General features: G+C 36.3%; 3 protein-coding genes across 3 annotated transcripts; all 3 read left to right on the forward strand.

Annotated features, from left to right (window-relative positions):
• Positions 1 to 1,323, forward strand: LOC123987640. Its single transcript, XM_046287179.1, is given in 5 exon segments — positions 1 to 87; positions 170 to 505; positions 609 to 682; positions 739 to 865; positions 1,193 to 1,323. Coding segments are annotated over 5 exon segments (738 nt in total). The 3' UTR covers positions 1,307 to 1,323.
• Positions 1,324 to 1,654: 331 nt separating this feature from the next.
• On the forward strand, positions 1,655 to 14,887 carry LOC114880852 (odorant receptor 13a-like). The gene is made up of 9 exons (XM_046287180.1): positions 1,655 to 1,853; positions 2,205 to 2,457; positions 2,515 to 2,618; positions 2,679 to 3,002; positions 3,249 to 3,521; positions 3,588 to 3,652; positions 13,136 to 13,319; positions 14,376 to 14,651; positions 14,736 to 14,887. The coding sequence occupies exons 1-9, from the start codon at positions 1,659 to 1,661 to the stop codon at positions 14,802 to 14,804; spliced, it is 1,743 nt and encodes a 580-aa protein (XP_046143136.1). The 5' UTR covers positions 1,655 to 1,658; the 3' UTR covers positions 14,805 to 14,887.
• Positions 14,888 to 18,500: 3,613 nt separating this feature from the next.
• LOC114880844 (odorant receptor Or2-like) lies at positions 18,501 to 20,346 on the forward strand. Its single transcript, XM_029197290.2, has 6 exons — positions 18,501 to 18,698; positions 19,025 to 19,277; positions 19,339 to 19,442; positions 19,513 to 19,827; positions 19,929 to 20,204; positions 20,281 to 20,346. Exons 1-6 carry the CDS (start codon positions 18,501 to 18,503, stop codon positions 20,344 to 20,346), a joined length of 1,212 nt encoding a protein of 403 aa, XP_029053123.1.
• Positions 20,347 to 20,622: the final 276 nt, after the last annotated feature.

Below are 20,622 nucleotides of genomic sequence, written 5' to 3' on the forward strand. Positions count from 1 at the left end.
ATGGAAGTTTCCACCGAGACACCCTGTATAGAAGTTGATCTTCCATTATCAATGACACCATACTTTGAAATGATCTTCTTCTTTCAGGTAATATACCTGTTTCAAACCAAATATCGTTATTTCGATACAAGATTTCCATTTCTTGACCGTTTCAATTCATTTTTCATAGGTTGCAGCTTTATACCCCATCATCTTCGGTCATATTTGTTTCGACAATTTTTGATGCATCGTCAGCCTAAACGTGGCTGGACAATTTCGGATACTGCAATGCAGAATATCAAACATGAGTGTTATAAAGGATACGGATGAATTCAAAAATGTATCGGACAAAAGTTTGTTGAAATTCACAGAAGATTATTACATCATCTTTAAAAATTATATTCAACAGCATCAAACTCTTATCGCCTAATGCGATCATCTTGAAAAAGTATTCAGTCTTCTTTTATTCGTGCAACTGTTATGGTTCAACTTGTCCATTTGCTTGGATGGATTTCAAATACTTCTGGTTAGTCTACAATAACAGTACGTAATAAATTTGTTGCTGGCGTTATGTATCAAGTGAAATTAAACCGTTTACAAACAATTTATTTATTATACTAATTTTATAGGCGAATGCACCGGACAGACGAATCACCTTTTTCTTCCACCTCCTGAGCATCATATGCCACTTATTTATGTTCACGTAGAATTGTGACAGTGTCATTCGAGAAAGTAGGAAATCGGCCCCGGCTGTGCATTCTGGACCAAATGTACAAATGGACAAAAGCTAAGAAGAGATTTGGTAATGGTCATCATGAGATCCAATACACCTTGCTGTCTAACAGCCTATGGATTTCTTATTGTGTCTCTGGAGACTTGTACCAGGGTAATTGAAATACATTCTTACAATTTTATTGCACAAGGTTATTATTTATCAACCATTCAAAATGAGTGGTTTCTGGATTATTCTTATTTTAAATTACGTATATACTAACTATATTTACAGTTTATTTATATTCAGTAGTTTACTTACTTACTCCATAAGAATTAAAAATTTCTTCTGTTTTATCCTTCTTTTCTCTGCATGTTATTTATCCATTTACTTGTTAATTCACAAACAATTAGCGTCCTTAGCCAACAGTGTATTCTCTTTTAACAATTATGAATTCATCTCATAGCATTGCACTAATTGTTCATCATTTGTCTGTTACAGGTTCTCAGTACAGCAGCATCGTACTTTACGCTTCTAAAAGGAATAAAAGGAAGACAGCTCTTCATACAGAGCTTCCACTGCTTTACCATAGATGTTCATTATACGTTTAAATAAATTATAGAGAACTTTGATCGTTCATTTAACAAGCTAAATGTCTCCTATGTATAGTAGTAGCGCAGCTGCTGATCGTTATTAACTTTCACATAGAGTCTCATCTCGGGATCATGCATAGCTCATCAATTCCTTGCGTTACTTCACAAATGAAGTCTATCATTTCACTATTCACTCCTTTCTTCTTTCGTCATTTCGAATAACTGTGCACAGACTGTAATAAGGATAAGTAGAAAGCGCGGATGGCTATACATCAAAGAGACTGATTGTTCTGGGCACGCTGTAATAATTGGTACACAGTGTCTAGCAGGACTTTGATATTAGATCGTTATCATCTAGTGATTAGAAGCTCGGTATGACTATTTTACCAGTCGATGATGTCTCCATCGCTTTCACGTCGTTTTTTATGAAACTCATAGGATTTTGGCTTGCTGCCAATCGCAGTGAACAACGGCTCAGAGACGTCACATTGTTTTATACCATGTTCGCGATTCTTTTCGCCTTGTGGGTTCAGACTGTGGATTTCTATCACTCCCGCGAAGATTTTGGGGTGAGTGCGAATGATTCATTTAAACCGTCAACTCGTATGTTAAATATTTGGAAGTTTGTGTTTTTGAAAGATGTATCAATCAGTGATATTTAATATTGTGTGTTGTGTAGTTAATTATTAGGTTTTATTAATTTTCACATTGGATAAATGATAATTTAAATTAATTTTAATTCGTGAATGTAATAATAACATCATTTTCATTACACATCCAAACGTGTGAAGTAATTTTTAATATAGTTCGAAACATTATTAAAAAATTTGTTAAGTTGCCATTATGAAATATATGTCATTTACAGTTTAAATAATAGTCAAAACATTTAATGTTGAGTAATGTTTCCTCTTTGTCCGTAGGCTTGTCTTTATAATGCATGCAACATTTTGTCGCTGACAGTGCCAATGTTTAAGATACTCGTTCTGCTTGTGCACAAAGAGAAATTCTTTCATTTAATCACATATTTCGAGCGAAATTTTCTGCATGCAAATTATGACAAATACGAAGCATCGGTATTGGCCAGTTGCAAACGCCAATGCACTTTTTTCATTTGTATCTTTATTTTCTTTACCGAAATCACCGTTATGTCTTACATCGGTACACCAATTATTGGTAAGTCATATCGCAATCGGCACACTTTACGAAGAATTATTTACGCTTTTATTTCAGCGAACATCGGAAAGAACGAATCTGAGAGAGAACTTCCGTTCGATATGTGGGTTGATTTGCCAGTAACCATGACACCGTATTTTGAAATCTTTTTCACTGTGGAGGTACCTACTGTGATTAGTGTTATTTCGATAATTTAGTTTTCAGAATATATATTTTTATAGGCTCTATGCGTCTATCACATTGGGTTGGCATATTTTTGTTTCGACAATATATTATGCATCTTGAGCTTACATCTGGCTGGACAGTTTAAAATATTGCAATATAGATTATCGGGCAAATATATTGTAACCCATGAAAAGAATTCGGAGAAGAATTGTTCGAAACTTTTAAACGATTCTTATGGTACCTTTAAAGGATACATTCGACAACATCAAACACTCATCGCGTTTTGCAATCAGCTTGAGGAAGTATTCAGTCCGATTGTACTCGTGCAAGTCATGGCATTCAGTTTGATAATTTGTCTCGATGGGTTTCAAATGCTTCTGGTTGGTATACACCTGGAACAATCATATTATCAGCAAAATTATACCAAAATTACAATCCAGTTGCTTTAAATTCTATTACATTTATCGATAATATTTTCTTTTATTGTTAATGAGTTTTTATACTTTGACAGATTATTAATTCTCCTATAAATTTATCAGTAATTTAAAAGATGATTGGTATTTAATTTCTGCATTTAATTTTCAACTTGATATCATTTGCAATCCATTTATTCAACTATTCTACAGGCAAATCTGCCGCTCAGGCGACTTATCTTTCTCTTCCACTTCATGGCGACCACCTGTCAATTACTGATGTTTTCGTACAGTTGTGACCGCATTATTCGAGAAAGTATGAAATTGGCCCCGGCAGTATATTCTGGACCGTGGCTCCTTTTACCCATAAGTAAAAACGGACAGAAGATAAAGAAAGATTTGATAATGGTCATCATGAGGTCTAATGTACCTTGCTGCCTTACAGGCAGTGGATTCTTCATGGTGTCTTTGGAAACCTACACGAAGGTAATCGAAACGCATTGCTGCATTACAACATGGAAAATAACAAATACTCACGTTCTTTTCTTGCAGGTTTTAACTACAGCTGCATCCTACTTTACACTGTTACAACAAACCCAGAATACTATTAGTTCGTAGTATTTTATGATTGTAATATTCTGCATGCTCTGCACAGAAAACAGTGTATGATTGTTGAACAGAATGTAAAAAATGAATTGTTCGTATCTGTTGTATGATAAAAACGGTACTACGAAAGAAAAATAGTTATATTTCTTCAAATCAAATTGTTTGGTATTTAATCGTAGGTTCATGTCATGGCATTTTTCTGAAATTTTCGGTAAAATTTTGAAATTTGTTAACCGTGTTTGAAAAAAGAGGAGGTTAATCAATTCGATTAGTATATATATACTTTTTTTTCTGTGTTTGTTCACCGATTACTCCGAGATGGATGGACCAATCGGAACGAAACCTTTTGCATCTTGTAGAGTATGTCTCCTGATTGGTCCCGTTAAAAAACATTTTGCATTTTTTCATTGCTAAGGATTATTATTGGCAAAAACAGGAAGATTCTAATCTCAACATAGGATGATTTCAATGACCCTTTAATATGTTGTCGGGGGCATGATTCTGAACGACTTTTTCATAATGCATAATTAACAAAAAGCTTCAGTTTCCGAGATATTCGTGAAAAACTATTGTTACTACTACATTGAATTCTACGTATGGCTACGTGCCCCTTGCGGTGGATGGGTCAGCATGCAGTCGCCCATTCTCTACAGTTTCTATACACATGTCGCGTCGACTGCATATACATACAGGGTGCTCGACACAGGTGGGAGATTTTTTAAGGGTGATTCTAGGGATCAAAATAAGACGAAAATCAAGATTGACGAAATAGCGTTTGCGGCTTTGTTTTCCAGTAATTAACGTTTAAAAATTCGAGTAAAAATCGTCTAAAACCTGCAATCTGCCCAACAACGATGACTGAACGTCAGGTCAGCAGGGGTGCGTACAGTTATATGTAACATTATTCTACGAAAAATTGTTTAATACTAATATACAATTAATTTTGTAGGTACATAGAATTTAATTAAAACTTATACCTTGATCATGATTCATCAGGTCACCTCACTTCCCTATATGTATTTCACCGTTGACTGACTACATCAGAAAGACCATATGGCCAGGAAGTTCATATTCTTCTTCTATCATCATGTGAAACAGTGTAATCGCTTTTTAAACTCTAAATTTCTACTCTATAATATTGCATCCGGTTCGTAGCTACTATTTATCGTTAGTGTAGCAAGGGTTCCGTAATGCTATAGCACAACCCATGCATAAACCATTGATCACGTACCTTACAAACTGCATGGTCATCACCAATATACAATACATATGTATGTACCATAATGGCACGCATTTTTATCCTTTATCCTTTCTTCTACATAATATACGAATAATACCGGTAGCAAGAATATGCAGTAGGAATGATCATTAATTACCCATTTGTAGCTGAAAGACACGAGACGTTGTATCGATTCCATTCGTTGCGTTTTGATAATTAATGCGACGCGACAGTACAAGTCTCAAATGATCGCTTTCGATCGTTCGATCTCGCCATTATGAGATTGAAATACGCCAAAGACGTTGCCGCCAAGTTGGCAATCTTCTATCCGAAAGTGATTGGCTTCTGGTTCGCTGCTAATCGTGTAGAAAAATGTATCAGAAGTTTCATGATGATTTATACCATCGTGAAGGTACTTTTTTGTCTGTGTATCCAGATGACTGGTCTTTACTTCTGCTGCGGTGATTTTACCGTGAGTAGGTACCTAATTAATTTTTAAACTTTAAACTCTCAGTTTATTTCACAGCACGGTTTCAACGATCTTAATAATAAATTTCATATCTGATCGTAACGATCTGCCAACTTTGTTCATTGGCAAAGTGCACCACAATCCGGAATATACCGTTGTAGTAACGTTGGAGCTTTCTTCTATCATAAAATGGCAAGTACACGTAAGGAAACAAAGGTGAATCAGACTGCCAAATCCGTGGAATACGAAAGTGAGAAGCATGGACCTACTTGTGTCTGCCTGTACATACATCCGAAGGTATATTACTATAGCATCAACAATAACGAATTTCTGTAAAGCTTAAAGGTAAAGCATAAAAGACGTTCGTAGATTTCTGTCATTTTTACATTACCCTAACTTTTTTTAAATACGGACAAGCCCTTTAAAGCTTGATACGAACCACAACTATTTCGTAGCAATCCAAACCCATTAACAAACTGAAAATTGCCACGTGCACAAAAATCGTCATGGTATATATTTGTTCGAGCTTCAATAATTAATTGATGATGTTGTACACACTTCTTGAGAGCTGCATAACAATGATCGGTGTACATGACTTCGTTCATCTCTTTGCTTTCGACGTTCCAGAAATTTAACATTCTGTGTTGTAATATACGAAACTGACCCATCACGTGCAGATTAAACAGGCATAAAAACATTTCGGGGCAAATGTACGCGGCGCCAATTAAGTATACGCAAATCACCTGAACCAATACTATATTAAATCAATGGTATAGTAGCCGCAGAAACATTGGGTGATCATTGAATAAGGAAGCATTCTCATTGTCAAATGAACAAAAAGAATCAGCATTTGTGGGAATTCTTCCCACAGGGACCCATTTACATTTAATAGAAGTACTTTTTCTCTGCTATAAAAGTATACATTCGATAACTCTTTCGGATTTGGTTGAATTTTTTGTTTGCCACCGATGGTAAACGGAATATGTGTCAATAGACAAATCAATTAGATTAACGATCACGCTATATTTCTACAATAACTGTAATCACACGTATTTAAATTAACAGCAAAATTAACATTACCTGAAAGGTAAACATTAGTTCGTAATACGGTGTCTCAGATAAGGGTCAGTCGACCCACATCTTGAATGGAAGTACCCTATCTGATTTATTTTGTCCAAGGTTTTCTGAAATACGAACCAGTAGGGAATTAGGTAATTATTTAGAAGTTGGTCCCCCTCACCGATTTTCGTGACCTTAAAATATGTTGTCAAGATCATCATTCTGAACAACTTTTCCCTATACATGTTACCGCCGCTCGGCCTTAGTTTTCGAGATATTCGTAAAAAACTTCAGTTATACTTATGTCACCAGTACACTGTATTCCGGGAAAAATGGAGACTGTATAGTGATTGAAAGAGTGATTGAAGTGGTTTGAGGTTAGGGTTAGGGTTAAGGTTAGGTTAGGTTTAGGTTTAGAGCGTACATGGCGTGATACGAGAGTTAATATTCCTCGTTATGGAACTCGTACGTCTCATTACGTGGGATATATAGCTGAGTTTTTATTCCGACGTCAACATGATGTTAATGAGCGTATAATCGCATTTTTTGACATGATGGGCGAAATGTTTCCGATTTCTGACAAAACACAAAATGAATAATAGGTATATGTATAATATATAAAAAGTGAAAGAAAGAGTAATTATAACGTGAAAAAATCAAAAACAAAACCCTAACCCTAACCCTAACCTCAAACCACTTCAATCACTCTTTCAATCACCATTCAGTCTCCATTTTTCCCAGAATACAGTGTACTCGTAATCTAACAAGTTTAACTAAAGATTTTTGCAAATATCTCGAAAACTAAAGCCGAGCGGCGATAACATGTATAGGGAAAAGTTGTTCAGAATGATGACCTTGACAACATATTTCAAGGTCACGAAAATCGGTGAGGAGGACCAACTTCTAAATAATTACCAAAGATTTTTGCAAATATCTCGGAAACTAAGGCCGAACGGCGGTAACATGTATAGGGTAAAATTGTTCAGAATAATGACCTGGACAACAGATTTCAAGGTCACGAAAATCGGTGAGGAGGACCACCTTCTAAATAATTACCGCGATTTATACTTTTTAACCGACTTCGAAAAGGAGGAGATTACTCAATTCGATCAGTATGTTTTTTTTTTTTTCTGTGTGTGTTCACCGATTACTCCGAGATGGATGGACCAATCGGAACGAAACCTTTTGCATCTTGTAGAGTACGTCTTTCGATTGGTCCCGTTAAAAAAACATTTTGCATTTTTTCATTCCGAACGATTTTTGTTGCAAAAAAAACGAGAAGTTTCTAATCTCAACATAGAACGATTTCAATGATCCTTTAATATATTATCGGGGGCATGATTCTGAACATCTTTTTCATTATGCATAATTAACCGAAAGTTTTAGTTTTCGAGATATTGGTAAAAAACTATTTTTATGTTTTCTGCCATTGTTTGCCGATTACTCCGAGACGGATGGATCAATTGGAACGAAACCTTTTGCATCTTGTAGAGTATATCTCTAGATTGGTACCGTTAAAAAAATATTTTGCATTTTTTCATTGCCAAGGATTATTATTGCAAAAAACAGAATGTTTCTAATCTTAACATAGGTTAATTTCAATGACTCTTTAATATGTTGTCGGGGGCATGATGCTGAAGAACTTTTTTATTATGCATAATCAACTGAAAGCTATAGTTTCCGAGATATTCGTGAAAAACTATTGTTACTACTACATTGAATTCTACGTATGCCTACGTGTATTCTACCGCCTACTCTGACGGTGTATGGGTCAGAATGCAATCGTCTGTTTCTACTGTTTCTATACACATATCGCGTCGACCAGAAACCAGTATACAGGTAAGTCTCGATTAATGCTAGTTCACATATTCGAATATTCGGTTTAGTGCGAATTTTAAAAATGATACCAGGTCGCATTTAATGCGAACAAAAATTCAGTTAATGCGAGGTTTGCGAGGCTCTTTTCGATCCAGACATGGATCGAAGCATGCAAGTTAACAGAGACTTGGCTAAAATACTGCGGGTTTATCATCACATATACGGAGATATGAAAAAGCAGAAGAAAGTGCAATCAACACTGTTAAAATACTAAACATGTTTATGCTATTATAATTTAATAATATACGTATGATAAGGACCAATTCCTATATTCCAAATATTCGAATAGTACGAATTCAAATAATGCGAACAATTTCTGGGAATTATTACTCGCACTAATCGAGACCTACCTGTACATATATAATAACTATTCTTATTGCAAACTTCTATTCTTTAGCGCTACTCTGCTAGGAATGTACCGATCGCTATGATCGGAGATATTCTTACGATATTTCTACGATGATCCCACTTGCAAATATTTATGGTATTCGTTATTGTTAATAACTATTGTTGTTGTAATTATCCAATAAGAACGGTACACCACCTTACGGCATGCTACAAATACTGCTCGTTCCACTAAAAAGTGTGAAATAAAATAATTTTTAACAAAAAAAAAATCCGACTTCGAAATGCACCAAAAAGTGTAAAATGATTACTATTTCATTTATACCAGTATTACACAGCTATTAATAAAATCTACTTAATCGTTAAATAAGATACTAAATACATTTCAACCTTTTCGGAGGCGGCGCAAAATTAAAAATACCCAAATATACAATCCTACCAATAACGATTTGATTGCGGTATGGCAAACTTGGTAATTAATAAGTCGTAAGAAAACAAATTCGAAAAGTTATGGATACGGCAGAAAACATTCGCAATTGAAACGATTGTGTCAGTATGTAGTTGGTAGCACTTCTGATGTACATATACTGCATTTCACAAGAGACCATGCTTAACTTGCGCAGCTCACTAGGTGTAGGGAGATTTTTAATAACGTGTGTGATTCCCCTCTACAGCTTGCTTCGTACTTCCGAACATATAAATGGTGGACAGAAATATATGACGTACGATAACTGATAAGCGATGATGACATGGTAAAGATACACGATACAATGAAATTCCTGTTATTTTTCAAAGAAAAAAATTATATGATCGTCAAGAAAGAAGCAAGCTGTATAGGGGAATCACACGTTATTAAAAATGTTCCTAGACCTAGTAGCCTGCGCGAGTTAAGTATGGTCTCTCGTGAACTGCAGTATAGTTAATCGGCAATGTGTATGTTGATTCCCGTTGAATATTGTTTACTTGAAATTATCAAATGGGTCATTTGTCACAGGTTGCCGACGCCTGAACTAGGAACTTCCTAGTAGAAGAAAAGTTTATAATTTTGCGCCGCCTCCGAAAACTTTGGCTATGGTAAAACATAATAGCTATGGAATATTGGTATAAATGAAATAGAAATTATTTTAGACTTTTTAGTGCATTTCGAAGTCGGATGGTTTTTTTGTTAAAAATTATTTTATACAACACCAAAAATTTTGTTGAACACATTAAATATATGTTTAAATATAACTGCAAGTTGATGAAGATCAATTGTTTCCTTCCCTTTCAAAAAAATTCACGAAAAAATCGATTTTTTCGACCTTGTAAAGCAGAACACCCCCTTAATGGCAGCAATTTCAACGAAGTGCAAATCATCGTGGGCCGCCATTTTGAACAGAATTAAACATAGAATTTAGAATAAAGTCAATTTTCTCAGTATTAGCTGCAATTTGCACCGCTAAAGTTTTAAATTGACTAGATACTAATGAAGCGATGTCCGCCTTAAGATCGCTAATCCAAGCCGGTGCTCCTGACAAAGGATGATTTGCTGGATTCCCTAATGGATCATGGTTGCCACTGCCAGCGTCAGTGAAAGGTGGATGTTCTCAAGATTGATCCCGGTGGCGTCGATATGTATCCGCCAATACAGGGACGTCCTCTTTACCGGCACTCCTGACAGTATCCGCAAAGCCGCACACCATTTCGGACACTAGTTGAAATAGCCCTTACATTACGTACTAGTTTCTGCCTTAAAGAGCTTTTTTGCTCTTTCTTACGCTGCAGCGCAAATTGTTTAACAAAGCCTCAATAGCACTGTTAGGAAATGGGTTATGATTAAATGAATCCTTTATTTGTATTTATATAATTAATCCTTTATTGTACGCTCTTGGAGGAGACATCTTTCAATATGACTGTCACGAGAGAACTCTGCAGCCAAACGAGAACCGACCGCTAAAAGCCTCTCTTGTGTTTATACAAGGCCCTATCGCATCTTTATAAACAGTCAGCCGAATTCTACGAGGCAATATGCGTAACAGAAATTCAGCACTTCTCTCCATCAGAATAAAACCGTTTAAGAACGATTAATTTTTGTACTGGTTTTCTCAGAAGAAAACCTAACAAGCACACAGTATAATAATCCAACTAAATAAATTACAAAGCACACCCGCCAAAATCACAAAAAAACTCTCCCAACGCTGTCCACACGACGCTCTCACGTTCGCGTCCCCAGCCGGACACTCGCATTATTCACAACAGACGATCCCTGTCCCAGACACCTATCGTACCGCTCTTCGGAACTTATATACATCGGAACGGCATGCCGGGCGAGCGCTTGCGAGAGCACCGTTCAATCTCGCCGCCACCTAGCGCTCCCCGGCCCGGACGACGTCCGGGGAGACGAAACTCCCTCCTCTCCACTAGACGCCTACAACTACAAAGGCATTGATATATCACTGCAGATGTTAATTGCTCCTTTGCTGATACTTAACTGACAAGGTAACCGTGCCCACATTTTACACATTTTACCGTTAAGGGTTAATAGTGGTCTGCATTCGAAGAGTGCTGTCATTAATAGGAACCTGTTAGAATATTTTTTAGTAGTTCCCTCGATCAAAGTTCTAGGGTAAGTGCCCTACCGTTCCTCATGGTCCTCCTATACCAGAAGATGCAAGCTCTTCCCCACTCCGTGACCAGATCCTTCTAGATCAACCTTATCTTTTTACACATGCCATACAGCACCATGACTTCGGGTCATCGGCCACACGCGCGTTCCTTTGAAGATCGGCGATCGAACTCTCTATCGCCGTTCCATAAACAAGACACCCGCGACTCTAAGAATTCATCGCACCTCAAGTATCAACTACCGCCGGCCCTAGTCCGATGACAGACATATGGCTCGGGGTATCGATAGCCTAAAGAAGCCCCAAATGCATTAACCCTGCCACGTGTAAACCTTTATCGACCCTTGCATAATTCAGGGTTCGATCTGTCCATCATCGTTCCTATGAACGCAAACCCATATTTTATGACTGAGGGTGCGCATGAGAAGGGAAAAATTCTCGTACTAGATTATGAACGTGCCTTGTTAATTACAGTGGTGTCATGTCATTCAATATCTTTGTGACGTCTTTGATGTTGTTGCAAGGGCTACATTGTACGTCAAAAGCAAACGAGTTAGTTCATCGACAAGCACCATGGATGTCGGATCGTACACGGATTTTTCCATTGCTTCAGCGACATATATAACAAAGTACACAGGAATATGGGTGCCACGAAATGCTGCAGAAGAACTGCAAAGGAAGATATCAATGGCGTATACGGCCTTCGCACTTCTGTATGGGATGTACGTGAACACAGTAGATATTTACCACTCATGGGGCGATGCAACTGTAAGTGACCACGTCAGTGAGCTTGATTGAGTCATTAGGAAGAATGTGTTAATTTGACACTGTACCAAATGATAACTTTTTAAATAGGTATCGCAAAGTTCTAGTGATTACAAACACATGACGCTGTTTTCTTTTTGTATTTAATGGCAATTTTTCTGATCAGCGAATGTATTGAGTTTCCAGCGCTGTACGTTTCTGATACTCAACACGACGTGTATCAGTATGACAACAATTAAGATGATCATCCTAAATTCTAATAGAGCTGGTTTCGCAGACGCCCTTTGCTACACGCAACGACACTTTTGGCATGGAAAATATGATGCCGAGGAACGACTTATCTTTTCCATATCTGTGAAATACTGTAAACGGTATGTGATCTTCCTAATCGGTTCTTCTCAAATTACTTTATCCGGATACGTGATCACACCTCTTATTGGTAAGTAAATTAAATCAAACATGATCCTAATCCGAGAATTAATCTTTGCCATTCTTCCCGGTGCGTTTTTCATTTCTTAATAAGTGTTTATTGTGACTACAACTATACAAAAAAGTGTAAGTCGCTCCTGGTTCGTATTTCAGAAAACCTTGAACGAAATAAATCGGATAGGGTACTTCCATTGAAGATGTGGGTCGACTGGCCCTTATCTGAGACACCGTATTACGAACTAATGTTTACCTTTCAGGTAATGTTAATTTTGCTATTAATTTAAATACGTGTGATTACAGTTATCGTAGAAATATAGCGTGATCGTTAATCTAATTGATTTGTCTATTGACACATATTACGTTTACCATCGGTGGCAAACATGAAAAATTCAACCAAATCCGAAAGAGTTATCGAATGTGTACTTTTATAGCAGAGAAAAACTATTTCTATTAAATGTAAATGGGTCCCTGTAGGAAGAATTCCCACAAATGCTGATTCTTTTTGTTCATTTGACAATGAGTATGCTTTCTTATTCAATGATCACCATATGTTTCTGCGGCTACTATACCATTGATTTAATATAGTATTCGTTCAGGTGATTTGCATATACTTAATTGGCGCCGCGTACATTTGCCCCGAAATGTTTTTATGTCTGTTTAATCTGCACGTGATGGGTCAGTTTCGTATACTACAATACAGAATGTTAAATTTCTGGAACGTCGAAAGCAAAGAGATGAACGCAGTCATGTACAGCGATCATTGTTATGCAGCTCTCAAGAAGTGTATACAACATCATCAGTTGCTTATTGAGTTCTGCGTGAAGCTTGAACAAGTATACACCATGACGATCTTTACGCACATGACAGTTTTAAGTTTGTTGCTGTGTTTCGATTCCTACGAAATACTCGTGGTACGTATCTATAGATCTATGCATATAAATAAAATTGAAGTGTCTGTCTGTGATTTCGAAATAATGTTTTTTTAGCGCATTAATGGTTTTTTGCAATCTTGCTAAAACCCAAACACGCTTTTACAAAATTTATGTCTGTCTGTCTATCTGTGTGTTTAAACGGGCTAATCTCCGAAACGACTGAACCGATTTTGACGAGATTTTCATTGTCAGATTCAAAATTTATGGAGTAATAATTTATACTTCATTATATTCTGGAAATATTCAGAATTCTCGCGTAAATTTAGAAAAACTATGAAAATCAGACTCTAATGAGGCAACTTTTTTATAGTCCGATATATGTATGTATACATATATATATATATATATATATATATTATACTGATTTTAATTGTGAAAATCGAAGAGAGAGGCGATCAATCACAGAATAAAAACAAACTTATGTTTATTTATACGCATACAATGCGAACGAAGTCGCGGGTAATCGCTAGTTTATAAACATATGTGCTTCAGCACGTTTGCTGACATTTCAGGTTCCTAGGGGTTCAAACAAATATGTAGTTAATACGTTGACTGTCACAGTGAGAACTACCGTTTGTGGTAAGATACACTGTAACGTAAGTTGTTAAGAACATGCAGTTGAGCGGAACGAAATGTGGGGGCAGAACTTTTTATCACTAATGATCTTCGATAATGAACGAGACATGTCTTGCGTGAAAATCAAAATCAAAACCGGTCGTACCATCCGTGCTACATGTTCTAATTTATTACTTTATTGTCTTTAGTACAATATTACGTCGAATGATTGCAATTATTTAGAATAAAATCGTTGTAACCAAGCTTTTTTTTAATATATAGAAATGATAATTAAAGTTGTTTTGTTTTAAAGTAGTAAGCTTTAAGGAACGCTTCATAAAGGACGTCCGTCCTTACAGGGATATGGTGTGGTATTAAAGTAGTGAAAATCTACGGACGTTGTTTATGGATTGCTTTTAAGCTTAACAGAAACTTCTTATTGTTATTGGTAGTCAAATATACTGTTGAATGTGTACACAGGCAAATACGAGTGCTTCTATGCGAATCATTTTCTTGTTTCACGCAATTGGAAGCCTGGGTCAGCTGTTTATGCTTACGTATACTAGCAATTTTATGATGGAGGAAAGCACGAATGTTATTACCTCGATGTATTTAGGATCTTGGAGCACATTGCCAATGAATAAAGTTGGCAGATCATTTCGATCGGCTATGAAATTCATTATGATTAGATCATTAAAACCGTGCTATCTGACTGCTGCCGGATTTTTCCCTCTGACTTTGGGAACTTTTACTTCGGTAACTTATTTTTGTATAAATCCTTCTATTTAGCTTTACAGACACGCTAATCGAAATAACAAAATTGCAATTTTTTGTTTACAGCTTTTAAGTTCTACATTCTCTTACTTTACTTTGATGAGGCAATCGTTCATGAGACCCGATGGAGAGTAATATAAGAAATAATTTAATATGTATCAAATGCGATGTAAGAAACATACAAATGTGTCGAAAGATAATATGTGAATAATTTTCAACGTGTAAAAAATGTTGTGATTAATGTACATTTTGCATTTCTGTATAGAGCAAAATATAGTATGCTCAATATGAATAGCATGAAATACTTTTTCTCCTGCTGTGGTATCAAAGAATAATGGTCGCACCTTCTGGTATACACGGTAGAGATAACAACTTTTGGGTGATTTTTTTTAGCTATAATAAAGGATACTGACAAGGAGATCTCACAGCAGTTGGGTCATCGATTTTGATATAACTTTTTCTGGTGAATCTTGATGAATAATAAGTTGACCCGTGTTCAGCCGTTTTCGTCAATACTCAATATGTAAAGAGATATTTAATATTTTAATTCTCTGATATACTTAAATATTAAATTGGTAAAGCAATTATAAACAGCTGTGTTGGGGAAACGGGTAAAGTAGTAGGTTCGTTGAACTACACCGTCGGTAGTTCAAATCCCGGCAGGGGCTAAGTTGATTTTTTCTCTGCATTACAAAGTACACTGGAATATGGCTACCATGAAATGTGACTGAAGAACGGCAAAGGAAGATATCCGCGACGTATACCTCCGTCGCACTTCTGTATGGGATATACCTGCACGTGGTAGATATTTACAACTCGTGGGGCAATGCAACCGTAAAGGTTCAGACACGGCTAGTAATTTAGTTGAGTGGCGACTAATTTAGTAACCTACTATGTATGGACAGTACAGTTTAGTCGAGTAGTTACTTAAAACGATTTAGTCGAGTAGATCCGTTTCTACCCGAATTCTACTCGGTTTCTACTCGGATTGGATTCTTCTGGTCGAGTAGGCTGCCCCACCACTAACTAGGCTTCCGAACAGACCTGTCCGGACGCATTTCTTTAGTGAAGCGATATATCTGGTACCTTCGATTTCCAAAGCTCAATACTAGTCCGGACACTTTTCTATGCGCTAAACAGTTTAGTAGTAAGTAGCTACTCGGCACTCGACTAAATTTCTAGCCGTGTCTGAACCAGCCTTAAGTGACCACGTCAGTGAACTTGGTTGAATCATTAGGAAAAATGTTTCAACTTGACACTATATCAAGTGATAACTTTTTAAATAAGTATCTCAAAGTTCTATTGATTAAAAATCTATGAAGCTGTTGCTTCTTCATTATTTGATTAAATATTATATGATCAGCAGGTGTATTGTATTTTCAGTACTGTATGTTTCTGACAATGAACATGATGTGTATCAGTATGTCAACAATTAAGATGCTCATCCTAAACTTTAAAAGAACTGAATTGACAAACGCTTTTTTCTACGCGCAACGGCACTTCTGGCATCGCAAGTACCTATACTCCAGAGGAACGACTGATTTTTGCTGTATCTGTAAAATATACTACATGCGATCTTCGCAATCGCTTTTCTACATCTTCATTTGTCCAGATATGTGGTCACACCTATTGTTGGTAAGTGAATTAAATCAAATATGATCCTAATGGGAAAAGAATACCTTTCTATACTTCCCGGTGCGTTTTCCATTTCATAATAATTATTTATTGTAACTGCAACTATAAGGCTCTTAACAATACAATATACTAACTCAATCTTCTTTGGTATTGATTTCAAATAAGCGGTTTGGAAAATATCATGGACACTGCAACAAAAAGGGCGTTCTACGAAAAGTGCTGTATTTCCCTCATTATTTAACATTTAACTTTTAAAAAAATCTTAAAACTACTTTAAAACATGTATTTTTCGATAGTATATTTCACTTCATAGCAAATATTTATTAGGACAGCAAATTGCGTCATTTTTTCGATCCCAACTAGGCGTAACCTCTTATATCAGTTGCTTAAAGACCACCATGGGCAACAAGGTGTACAATGACTTTTCGATTATTGTAGTCAAGTTTTTCTTAAAGTTTGCTGGGGTATGGCTTGCGACAAACAAAGCTGACGAGTTTCAAAGGAAAATCGGGTTGTTTCAGCTGGCTGTCGTGTCAGTGTATTCCTTTTGGGTGAGCATTGTGAGTATTGGTTACTTCTGGGCTACTGCTACAAGTATCGGCTAATTAGCTGTGTCATTGGCATCAGCTAAGGCTAATTTCGAAGTTACCAGACTAATGGAAATACTGATTCCAGTATTGCTCTTACTGTTGCACCAACATCCTTCTTGTCGTAAGGTGACAGTCTTGCGAATTCATAGATCAGACCTCGAGCAGCATTTTTGACATTATAATTACGATCCTGAGGAGCAGATGTTCTTTGTCGAAGGTCAAAAATATTGCAAGATACTGATGTAGTACTTTGTACTTAGTATACTGTTATTCGTCTTGCTCGGTTACTGCTCTTCACCAATCATTTGTGAGCGAATTGATTTAACCACTTCTGCTTTACCCTTCTAGTTTCCATATTTCAATATCTAACAAACGTATTTGTAATTAAGCAAATAACAAATCTTTAATAATATAGATGATGGAAATTTAAACGTCATCCAAATATGGGTGATATGGTGGTCAATGTGTTAAGAAAAGGTGTTACGGAACGTGTGTCTGTAAGTTAAGTTCAGTTTTAAATAATTCTTCTTATGTATTGCAGCAAACATGGGAGGCAATAAATCGGAAAGAGAACTTTTATTCCACTCGATTCCAGTGATTTTCCCACGACGGAAACGCCCTATTACGAACTGTTGTTCCTAGTTCAGGTACCATAATTTCTATTTTCTTTAAGCGAATTTTAACGTCCGATGTGCTTGGTGATGATGTTTATAAACGATATATGTGTATTAAATCTAGGTGATTATCGTGATCATAGTTTTCTTCGCCTATATTTGTGCGGATACCCTTTTGTGCATTCTGAACATACCTACACCCCTACACGTGATCTGTCAGTTTTGCATGCTACGATATAGAATGTTGCGTTTTTGGAACTCCGGTGTTGATGACACGGATATAATCAGATATAGTGCTCAATGCTGCACAGCTATGAAGAAGTGTGTCCAGCAGCCATAAATACTTATTGAATTCTGTGAGATGCTCGAACGTCTGTTCAAGTTCACTATCTTTTGGCACATATTAGTTTTCAGCTGATGGGTCTTGATTGTTACCGAAATTGTGTTTGCTTAGAACTTACATGTAGAAAATAACCACTGAGTGTTTCTCCTTTGTTCATGTGCATCGCAGTCAATGTCTTTATCCTAATTTTCATCCCTTATTGTATTTAATAATCACAATTTGCTGTCACGTTGGTTACTTTGTCTCATTCAAAATATTCACATGAACACCTTACACTATATCTTCTTATTTGTGAAATGGAAGTCACGTACCAAAGTCTTGGTTATTCAACCCCCTTGAAAGTATAAACCTCTATGTAACGTAAAGCAGCAATTGATCCGCTGCTAAAAGAAAGGTGTACATTGTAAAGATAGGACAATTACGCAGTTTTTGACTCGTACATAATTCATTGATGTCTGTACATCCTGTTCCATGCCAGCATGACAACCCCTTATTATACGTACGTTTCAAGGTGCAAACGGAAAAGGACATGTCTTTCAAAATGTATAATGGTGGGTTCTTATTAATTGTCCTGGTGTCACGTCAATGCATTTCCTTGTGTCGCTTTGATACTCGTGGAAGTTTGGAATTCAGTTGTTCACCGAGTACCATGGGTAATGAAGTGTACACAGATCTTTCTATCATATCATCAAAGATCTTTTTAAGAATTGCCGGTGCTTGGATCGCTATGAACAATGGTGAAGAATTACGAAGAAAAATCTCGTTGCTTAACGTTGCTATTGTAGCTACGTACAGCCTATTTGTGAACACTAAGAATATTCATCACTTTTGGGGTAATGATATCAGCGTAAGTGAATTTTGTGTAATCGAATAATTAGTCAAAGATTAGAGAAGGTACACTTAAATTAACATGAAAATTGTACTAATAATGAAAGGTGCCAATTTGGAAGCTTTCATTTGAAATTAATCAATCATATCATTTAACCTTCGGACGCGAACCATGGGGAGAGTCTCAATTTTAATCGAATTTTGTATTTCATATTACTACCGTACATTTTTTGTGACTTTGGGTCTCGATTGAACCAGACTCCGTTGTTCAAGGGTTAATAATAGCAGGTTTTATATGCCTCATTACATATAGTTTTTTCTAATTAATGGAAACTCTGATTTCAGTATTGCGTGTACTCTTTCTGCAACGTACTGTGTATTACTTTAGCATTATCCAAAGTGACCGTGTTACGAATTCGGAGATTTGAACTGGCAGACGTGGTTGCCTATGCGGAAAAGCATTTCTGGCATTACAACTACGATGCTCAGGAGCAGTTATATTTCGCTCAGTGTCAAGGGCTCTGCAAATTTCTTATCTACTTTGTATTTATCATTCCAGTATTCGTGTTATTCAGTTACGTGATCACACCCATCCTTTGTGAGTAAATCGATGTAAAATGAAACCTAACATTTTACAGTCTTTTGACGAATTATTGCAGCAAACGTTGGGCTTAATAAATCAGAGAGGGTACTTATACTCGAAGTACGTTCCAGCTGGCCTTTAAGGGAAACACCCTATTACGAAATATTATTCACGTGGCAGGTACTGTACGTTTTTTTAACCTATCAATTTCCACGACAGCTTATGATTTAAGAAATTATTGTTCATTCAGGCGATTGTTGTGTTCGTACTGTTCGTTGCGTATATTTGCCCCGACGTCTTCTTGTGCGTTCTGAATATACACGTGATCTGTCAGTTTCGTATCATGCAATATAAAATGTTGCATTTCTGGAACTCCGATGTTAAAGACACAGACACAGTCAGATACAATGCTCAATGTTCCGCAGCTTTGAAGAAATGTATTCAACAGCATCAATCGCTTATTGAATTCTGCGAGAAGCTCGAACACGTGTTCTCGTACACAATTTTATTTCATATGGTCATTTTCAGTCTGTTAATGGGTTTCGATTGCTATGAAATAGTTTTGGTATGAATACCCAAACGTACTTCTTCAAGGATTATTAACGTTTTACACTTGATACAAATCGTTTCAAAGTAATAACCTTGCATTATATTATGTATTTTTAGTCAGACGTAAGCAATTCAAGACGTTTGCTTTTCGTGTTCCACGTATTGGGTAGCTTTATCCACTTAATGATATTCACGTACACTTGCCACGGTTTGATGGAAGAAAGCACAAATATTATTACAACGATATATTTCGGATCCTGGAATACTTTGTCAATGGATAAAATCGGCAGATCGCTCAGATCGGATGTGAAAATGATTATGACCAGGTCATTGAAACCGTGTCGTCTAACTGCTGGTGGATTTTTTCCTGTCTCCTTAGAGACCTTTACTGGGGTATGTAAGATTTTCTATTTCCACCTAACACTTGTTTCAATTATGTAGGCTGCAAGACTAATATTTATGTTTGCAGCTTGCAAGTTCCACGTTTTCTTACTTTACTCTGTTGAGGGAATCGTTCATGAGAAACGAAGGCTAATAATGTACAAAATGGATCTCTTATGTATTTAATATAAAAATGTTGTGTGGAACTTTCTATTTAAAACATAATTTGCATGTCTATGTATAGTAAAACGCAACTTTCATACAATTTCGAAGATTTTTTACGTATTTTTGTGTTCCATCATCATATCACTCACAAACTAAACTAAATGAAGGTTTACATCGAAAGCTTTGTCAGATTTTCATTAAAATTTATACATTATAAAAATTATTCACTCAACACTTACGTACAGAAAGCTGTGTTAAGTGTCCA

This window comes from Osmia bicornis, chromosome 9 (genome assembly GCF_907164935.1).
Source record: "Osmia bicornis bicornis chromosome 9, iOsmBic2.1, whole genome shotgun sequence".
NCBI classification, from domain to species: Eukaryota; Metazoa; Arthropoda; class Insecta; order Hymenoptera; family Megachilidae; genus Osmia; species Osmia bicornis.

What these genes read in the sequence shown, in the direction of transcription:
- LOC114880852 (XM_046287180.1), top strand. Translation starts at nt 1,659, where the DNA reads ATGACTATTTTACCAGTCGATGATGTCTCCATCGCTTTCACGTCGTTT. An exon ending in ATGGGTTTCAAATGCTTCTG is followed by an intron (nt 3,003 to 3,248) that starts GTTGGTATACAC and finishes ACTATTCTACAG; the next exon opens with GCAAATCTGCCGCTCAGGCG. An exon ending in ATTCCTACGAAATACTCGTG is followed by an intron (nt 13,320 to 14,375) that starts GTACGTATCTAT and finishes ATGTGTACACAG; the next exon opens with GCAAATACGAGTGCTTCTAT.
- LOC114880844 (XM_029197290.2), top strand. Translation starts at nt 18,501, where the DNA reads ATGGGTAATGAAGTGTACACAGATCTTTCTATCATATCATCAAAGATC. An exon ending in TTTGGGGTAATGATATCAGC is followed by an intron (nt 18,699 to 19,024) that starts GTAAGTGAATTT and finishes CTCTGATTTCAG; the next exon opens with TATTGCGTGTACTCTTTCTG. An exon ending in AAATATTATTCACGTGGCAG is followed by an intron (nt 19,443 to 19,512) that starts GTACTGTACGTT and finishes TTGTTCATTCAG; the next exon opens with GCGATTGTTGTGTTCGTACT.